General features: G+C 40.7%; 1 protein-coding gene across 1 annotated transcript; it reads left to right on the forward strand.

The window, feature by feature from the left end:
- The first annotated feature begins 771 nt into the window (after nt 1-771).
- Nucleotides 772-1,486, forward strand: LOC122744345 (syndecan-4-like). The gene is made up of 2 exons (XM_043989799.1): nt 772-952; nt 1,110-1,486. Exons 1-2 carry the CDS (start codon nt 772-774, stop codon nt 1,430-1,432), a joined length of 504 nt encoding a protein of 167 aa, XP_043845734.1. The 3' UTR covers nt 1,433-1,486.
- Nucleotides 1,487-9,181: the final 7,695 nt, after the last annotated feature.

Genomic DNA, 9,181 nt, shown 5'->3' on the forward strand with positions numbered 1-9,181 from the left:
AAAGCCCCTTAGAGCCCCCTATTTCTCTCTCTCTCTCTCTCTCTCTCTGTTTTTTCTCTAGAGAGAGGCAATAATGGGAAGCTACTATCTCCCTTTCTAAATATAGGCATATCAACTTAAAAATTGCTTCATAGAGTCTGCACTGAGACATTATGTAGACATGATACATTGTTGCAGAAACAGAAAATTTTACAAAATAATCTAACATTTCAGGAGAATGATTTATTGCTGAACCCAATTACCGCATTTTACTCAAATTAGATGTCTGTAAAGAGTATAAAAACTGCTTGGTTTCCTAATCCCAGTGTGTCACACCTCCTGGTTGTCCCAGTGAGTGTGGTGCACCTTTCTTTTGAAGGAAATAAAATCAATGCTTTGGCCTCCTTTCTCCTCGAGTCTCTATTACAGGGGTCAGTGGGTGTACTTCCCATCCCATTCATTACTAACAATAAAAGGAATATCAAAATCTAGGTCTCATAGTTTATCTGAATCTGAGTGCTCCCATATTGTTACAGCTTTATCTAATTCTATCTTTAACAAACATTAACAACAGGCCAAAGGGTTACCACTACCTTGATACATGCAGGCTATAACTTAAATGTTTCAAAATACCACAGAAAGCAGAACTCTTAAATCTTTCCAAATTACATATATATCTATTTGACCTTATTTCTTCAAAAATTCTTACTCAATTGTTTAAGATCTAATCCTCACGACTTCTGCGGATTCCTAGCTTAATCTTCACACACACCAGCCTGCTTGGCAGGCACCATGCCCCCACTCAGCTTTTTTGCCCTCCTACTCCTGGCCACCAGCGCCATAGCCGAATGGATCCGTGAGATGGAAGTGATGGACCCCCGGGACCTCTATGAAGCTCACTACTTCTCTGGGGCCCTGCCAGATGATGACATGGGAGGGGCCCTTCTGGAAAAAGAAACTGATGACTTTATTTATTTATTTAGTGAGGCAATTGGGGTTAAGTGACTTGCCCAGGGTCACACAGCTAGTAAGTGTTAAGTGTCTGAGGCCGGATTTGAACTCAGGTCCTCCTGAATCCAGGGCCAGTGCTCTATCCACTGTGCCACCTAGCTGCCTCCATGACTTTGAACTGTCAGGCTCAGGAGATATGGATGATACTGAGTCATCTGAGACATTCCTTAACACAGTTGAGCCCTTGGACCTGGATAACCACATACTGGAGGAAGGGGAGCCTTCAAGCCAGGATCCTAAGAACAATGAAGAGCTGGAGGAGAATGAGATCTTCAGGAAGAGATTTTCCCTTTACGAAGAAAATGTAAGCAACAAAGTGGCGATGTCAAGCACTGCCCAAAGCAGCATCTTTGAGAAGATGGAAGTCTTGGCAGCTCTGATCACTGGTGGTGCCATGGGTCTCCTATTTGACATATTCCTGGTCCTGCTGCTGATCTACTGAATGAAGAAGAAGGATGAAGGCAGCTATGATCTGGGCAAGAAGCCCATCTACAAGAAAGCCCCTACCAACGAGTTCTAGCTTGAGGCCCTCCAGTGAGCACAGAGGAGCATAGACTTAGGGGTGGGACAGGGAGGGGAGGGTTGGCACCTCTCGGTGGGAGGGGGAGCTACTGACCAGCCAGTGAGTCTCCACTGTTTCTTTCTGCTTATTTCCCCCTCTTCCCACAAAGTGGGTGCTTTTACATTGGTGGGGGATAGGTTATATAAGAAGATTTTCCTTTTCCTCATCTCTTCCCCCCCACCCCCCATCCCTTTACCAGTTCCTTGTATCTCTCTGAGCCTCAATTGTTTCATATGAAAAATGACAATAATTTTGCCTGAATGTCTGAGCTTAGATCTCTTAGAAATCTCTTGAAACCCCCTCCTGCTCTGATCTTAGAATTTTATGATGCCTGGTCTAATACTGGGCATTCTGGAGTCTGGTTTGTGGGCACAGTTGGGGAAGGGAGAGGGGAACTAGATGGACTCCGATGGATCCCAACCATTTCTTGGCAGTGTAGGCAGGGCCCTTATAGGTCTCGCATTTCTGTCCAAGTCAAGCTGTCCTTTCATGTAGGGGTGGGCCAGGACTACCCCATATCTTCAAGACATTGCAATTGGTGGAGGAGAGGGAGATTGAGCTATTAAATAGAGATGTTCATGACCCATAGCAATGCACTACTAATGTCAGGGAGAAGAGATAGTGGGAAACAGCTCTTGTGTTTAAAAAAAGAAAAAGATTTGAGACAAGTTAAGTTGTACCTGGCCTGTTGAGGACTCCTTTTATAATTTCTTTTGGGGGGTAGGGTGGGTAGGTAAAGAGAGCATACAAACACAGGTGAATACTTATATAGAAGTGATTTGTAGAGTTTTCTCTTAAGAAGAAAAAAGTTAAGAACTTTTGAAAAAATAACTTTCCAATTCTTAAAGAGTTCATTCCTTGAGGTGGAGGCTGCTCCTGCCCTGGTACATGGTGGGAGATACCAGCTTGGGTGGGCCTTGCCTCCAGCATCTTCCTAGCACCTGCTGTGGCCTATTTATGTGTCTTTTTTTGTTTGTTTGTTTTTGTTTGAAATGAGGGGAGAGCCTGGGGTGTGATTTTTATGAAATTTTTAAATTATTTATGAACACTACTTACCTCTCTGATCCCTTCCTTTTTGATACTTCATACACTATCTTCAACCTCAACCCTTTCCATGGTTATCCTCCCACATTGAGAAAATAGGTCTCTGCAGATCCCAAATTGTGTTGGTGTTGTAAGTAATGGTGGGCCTTTGTTTTTCTTAGTATGTAATATATTGTTCTTCTCAGTTCTAGATAGAGAGATATATTTTTTGAGTAAAGTGTGTGATTTATTATTTTTTTTATTTTAATTTTTTTAGTGAGGCAATTGGGGTTAAGTGACTTGCCCAGGCTCACACAGCTAGTAAGTGTTAAGTGTCTGAGGCCAGATTTGAACTCAGGTCCTCCTGAATCCAGGGCCGGTGCTCTATCCACTGCGCCACCTAACTGCCCCTAAAGTGTGTGATTTAAAGAGTATAAAATTGGCTGGGTGGGTGGGTGAGTGGGTGAGTGGGTGAGTGGGAGTGAGTTGACCTCAGCCCTCATTTCTTTTCCTGGCCTCTTCTCTCTGGTGCCTTCTCCCAATCTGGATGGCAGCAGTAGCCATGATGTTGAGAATTGGTTGGCCCTGCTCTGAGATCCTGGAGGGAGGGGATTTACCTGGGACTATTGATAGAGGCACAGTCCTGGGCTGTCTCTTTATGTGAGAGCAGACAGATCCCAGGGAGCCAGCCCCAAGGACCCCTGGTGAAGAGAGAAGGGCCTTCTGGGGACTCCCTTTTCCATCACCATCCTGCTGGCTGGTGTGGGCAACTCTTCCCAACCTGTTCTTGCTCCATTGGGAAAGCTGCTCCCTGATCTGACTTGATTTCCCTGCACCCAGCCTGTCCCAGGACTCCAGCTGGCTGGGTCTCTGCCCTCTTCCTCCTTTGATACCTGCCCCCCCCCAACTCCCTGTTGCCCACTGCTGTGACTGAGTGGTGGGAGTGGGCACCTCCCACCTTTTTGTAGTTGCCTTTCACTGTCTGTTACTGATATTTTGTTTTTGGTTTTTTGGTTTTTGCTGGGGTTTTTGCAGGGCAATTGGGGTTAAGTGACTTGCCCAGGGTCACACAGCTAGTAAGTGTTAAGTGTCTGAGGATGGATTTGAACTCAGGTCCTCCTGAATCCAAGGCTAGTGCTCTATCCACTGTGCCACCTAGCTGCCCTGTTACTGATATTTTGGATAAAAATAAAAAGCTTTCTCAAAAAAAAAAAAAAAGATCTAATCTTCACATAAAACTTAGGTTACAGGGTCAGCTAGGTGGTGCAGTGGATAGAGCACCAGTCCTGGAGACAAATCCGGCCTCAGACACTTAACACTTACTAGCTGTGTGACCCTGGGCAAGTCGCTTAACCCCAATTGCCTCACCAAAAAACAAAAACAACAACAACAACAACAACAACAAAAACCTTAGGTTACAGAATACCTTTATAAGAAGATGGCCACAAATGAACTTATATAAAAGTTACCATTAACTTCAATTGTAGTAAAAGACTTAGGATGACACTTAAGCAATTAATTTCAAAACAGTGCATGTCAAATAAGTTGTCCATAATAAACTATGTTTGTATTACAGGACATGCTCTACACACAGATGTTATTTCCACATTATATAATGAACTTAAATAGAATTGACTTCTCATCAGGTGTAACAAAACATTCTGTAAGTTACCCTCCTCTAAGAAAACTAGCTGCATTAAAAATCTTTTCTTCAAAACAAGCTTAAGATGTTCCCGATTCAATTTTAAAATGCATAACTAATAATAGACAGATGACAAGGCTAAATGTTTATACATTCTAGTTGTTTAGACTCTGAAAGGGACTAGAATTTCTAAGCCAAATAGCTTGAATCTTATACCTGCATCTCACCCAGATATTACAGTATTAACCTAGGGATGAAGAGCCAATATTGTGTTCATGCTAATCAAGTGACATGATTATAGGAATTTGCCATAAAAGAAGAGAGGCAATGCTTTTAGGGAATAATATTTCCTCAAATTCCATAGGTCCACTCCAGGCAGAAGTTCTGCAGACAGTCAATGTAGTGTGCCAGACTTAAAATCAAGCAGGTGCAGGGGCAGCTAGGTGGTGCAGTGGATAAAGTACTGGCCCTGGATTCAGGAGGACCTGAGTTCAAATCCAGCCTGAGACACTTGACACTTACCAACTGTGTGACCCTGGGCAAGTCACTTAACCCCCATTGCCCCACAAAAAAAAAATCAATCAGGTGGGAGAGTTTACATTCCATGTGTAATATTTAGGGCAACTGAGTCAGTAGATGCCTACCTCAGCCTTTGCCAAAAAGTTGGTCTCCCAGCTTTTCCCAAGAAAACTCCACCTGCAGTGCATACATGTAAAAAACCGCATAGGGTTGCTGGCATCATGGGTCGTCAGACTCAGAATAGTCCCATAATGTCTTATATAGCAAATTCCAGTACTAAATCAGTACTAAAAGTAAACTCATTTCTCAAGGATCATATAACCTACGTAGCAAGCATTAACTATACTTGTACCCACGTTAAATTTATGCTTTTCATCCCTGAGTTAGCACTACACAAATGAATCTGCTATGAGATGCTCAATAACAAGGAATAGTTGAAATGAACATAAACAATTCCAAGTTGCATTTTGGGAACAAACTAGAAAATGTCCCACTCAACCACATTGGGTACTGCCCTCAGAATGTCTTTAAATCTTTGAGATGACAACTACTCTACATGTGTTCCTACACATGTTCTAATTCCAAATAATAATCATACGTAGGTAGACTCCTATTTCCTATTCAGGTGATATAGGACAATTCATAAGTTATCAAATTCAGGCACTAATTTAACTATTGCTTACTACTGTAACGATTGGAATGATGCCACCTGCTGGAGACTTACTGTAGAAGAGTTTCACCCATGAAGCGAAGGTCTTTGAGGGCAAGACCAGGAGTCTTTTCTTTGGTGTCAGGAAGTGACACAGGCTAGTGGGAGGAGGAAGGAAAAGACTGGCGCTCAGTCTCACTCTCTTTCCTGGGGACTCTGGCGGAGAAGGGAGCTAAAAATGTGCTCTCCCTTTAATAGATAGGAATCTAGGCCTTTCTCTCTCTCTTTACCAAATTCTTATTCTCCTTAATAAATGCTTAAAAGTCTAACTCTTGCTAAAGCTTGTAATTTATTGGCGACCACTCATTAGATATTTTAGACAGTATAGCTAGAATTTTAGCCCTTAACACTACCAATAAATTCAGATCAAAACAGTAAGATCTTTCTCACAGTTTAGTGCAATAATTTAGATGCTCTAACCAGTTGATTCGATATTTCAATAACAAACTTCTACTTTGTCTACTCTTATAATAGAAATATGCCATGAGAGTTACAAGGTCAAATCTAAGAATGAAACTCAAATATTCAAATATTCAGGGTCCCAGATCAGCTTTTTTCATCAATTAATAAAATCTCACAAATTATAGTAGCTTTGGACATAATTGTTCTCAATATCAAATTGTTATTGCAACAAATAAGTTTACAAATAAGATAGCAGGCCTTCTAAATCATACAAGTGTTAATTGAACATACACACATTATATCCTGAAAAAAAATATTTTTAAGAAACAGCTTAAAATTTATGCTGATGTTAAAAACCTTCATGAGATAAAATACTAAATCTCTCTCTCTTTTCCTTAAACAACCACACAATTAGACTGAAAACAGTAAAATCTTACATACTTGCATTCTGCTCATATCTTTTAGTTGCAATAAGAAATAAAATTTTTACCAGGAGACATACACCTGTAAGAGGTTTCACAACTTTCACCATAGTTGATACCATTGTTTATCAATTTATACACTATAAGGAAATCTAGAAACATAATACCTCAAAGCATTAGGAATTTTTAAAACTTGAAACAAAATCCATCAATTACCAATCAGGTGTTCTCAATTCAGGTGCATGTGGTGGGGTTTTTTTTTTCGTTTTCATTTTTTTTTAAATGGGCCTAGCACACCCCAGAAGTTCTCCCGGGGGCAAATCAAAAGAACCCTCTCCTTGAGAAACCAAAGGACAGACAGATGTGCCCAAAGAGATAAGCAGCACCAGATCCGGACTGAGTTAACTCCAGGACCACCACCCTTCACTCCACCCTCCTCCACCCCTCAGGGAGACAAAACTAGGTGTGGCCGCCACTATGGGAGAGAGATGGCCTGGGAGATCTGGAGCCGCCCCTCACCTAACCTCCCCCAGCCACCATCAGTGGGGGATGGTCCTCTCCCAACAAGGGAACCCATCACAGTCAGATGATGACCCCACTGGACCACCACCATCCATCCTCCATGAAAGTATGTATCTGCTCATCTCCCACTCAGGGAGAAAGGCATCCCAGAGAGCCATGTCTCTGTGCCATGCCCTCTCCCCATGAGAAGAAGTCCAAGGACCTCTCTTGTGGCTTCCTCTCCCCAGCCCCCAAATAAACCATTATTTCATTCCAATTGGATTTGGTTTTTTTGTTTGTTTGTTTGTTTTGTTTTTGTGGAGCAATGGGGGTTAAGTGACTTGCCCAGGGTCACACAGCTAGTAAGTGTCAAGTGTCTGAGGCCGGATTTGAACTCAGGTACTCCTGAATCCAGGGCCAGTGCTCTATCCACTGGGCCACCTAGCTGCCCCCCAATTGGATTTGTGTGCAAGAGGGTGCAGGTCTTCAAAGAGGAATGCTAAACCCCCACCAATTTTCCCCATAACATTTTTGCCCTATACTTTACACAGAAAATCATTTATATAACACTTCGCCCTATGCTAAGTACTTTATAATCATGTGATCCTCACAACCTTGGGAGGTATGCTTTATTACAGAAAAGTAAATTGAAACAGAACTGTCTTGGGGTCACACAACTAGTAGATCTCTTAACACTAAATCCATTTTTTTTTTTTTAGGTGAGGCAATTGGAGTTAAGTGACTTGCCCAGGGTCACACAGGTAGTAAGTGTTAAGTGTCTGAGGCCAGATTTGAACTCAGGTCCTCCTGAATCCAGGGCCAGTGCTCTATTCACTGCGCCATCTAGCTGCCCCACACCAAATCTTTTTAATGTTAAGTCCTAATTTACCATAATAATCCTGATAGAAGAGCACACATTCAGACCACGTTATTTCTTTTAGGGCAGATTTTGGTTTAAATCAAATCAACTGTGGATTTATAATAACTAATGTTAACATTTTAATACTCTGCATTTGTAAAAGAAAAATATTATCATTATAATGCCTTTGTAAAAATTTATTTCCTCCTTTTCTCTAAGGAGGTAGGACCTCCCATCCTACACTTAAAACTTATCAGATAAAATGTACTGGCTTGCTTTTTTCTTTACTGCGGCTTTTCGGTTCCAAAGCTTTTTTATGGCCTATAAAGAATGTGGCTGAATGCTGAGAGGCTTGTTCTCCATTTGGATAGCACAAGGAGATATTTCAGGTTCCATATAATAGACACATTAACCAATAACCAATTTTTACCATATCCAATACTCATATAACATTAGATTTCATGTCTTTCTAGAGATTTATCCTAAAAGGTGGCTAGACTGAATTAAGTAGATGATTATCTAACCTTTACTAGTTGGAAACTGAAGACAGAGTTTGAAAGTAAAAGTTCTTACTATGCCCACTTCGCAGAAAACCATTATTACAATTCATCTACATTCTGACAATATCTCTAATACAATGAACTGTTAGGCCCTTTTCTTTTACAGGTTACAAATTTCCTGATAGAGCATTATAATAATAAATTTAACTTTAAAATGAGACCAAAATTGATTCAATTACACCTTAATCTATTTTCCAAATGATATCCTATAGAACCTCAACTGATAATTTCATCTTAATATTAATTCACCCAAGAACCATTTATTCCAAGCATTTCATATTTTAACAGATTTTACTTGACTTTAGTTTGTATGAATCCCCAAATTTCTTAACTACATGGCCTAATCAAATTCACTGACATTTTGGGATGATTTCCTTTCTTTGGTTGGTTTAAATTGATAACTAATGCTACATTCAGTTTTCTAATTAGTTTGCAAGATAATGCTAAAGCAGCAAATTTCTTTCTGCCCATCCCCCACTTTCTTAACCTAGCCACATTTTTGGTGGGATAGTTTTATCAAACAATTAGACAAAACTTTCCTTTTGAATTCCAAGCACAAACTTACATTTTCCTGGTTTGTTTTTTTGGGTTTTTTTGCAGGGCAATGAGGGTTAAGTGACTTTCTCAGGGTCACACAGCTAGTAAATGTGCCTAGTATCTGAGGCCGGATTTGAACTCGGGTCCTCCTGAATCCAAGGCCGGTGCTTTATCCACTGTGCCACCTAGCTGCCCCGTAAATTTACATTTTCAACAGGAACTTGAACACATTGAACATATGAGACAATCTCACGAATTTACACAGAGACCAGATAATATAGACACACATGAAACAATCCCATATAATTTCTTCTTCAACCCAACTTAGACCAGTCAAAGGAGCTCCAATAGGCCAATTTGGTTTGTCATTATCTTTAGTCAATTCTAATCATTTAAAAATAATTTTTGTGCACATCAAAAAAAATGTTTAAAAGATCAAAATGCCCAAACTATTA

This window comes from Dromiciops gliroides, chromosome 2 (genome assembly GCF_019393635.1).
Source record: "Dromiciops gliroides isolate mDroGli1 chromosome 2, mDroGli1.pri, whole genome shotgun sequence".
NCBI lineage: Eukaryota > Metazoa > Chordata > Mammalia > Microbiotheria > Microbiotheriidae > Dromiciops > Dromiciops gliroides.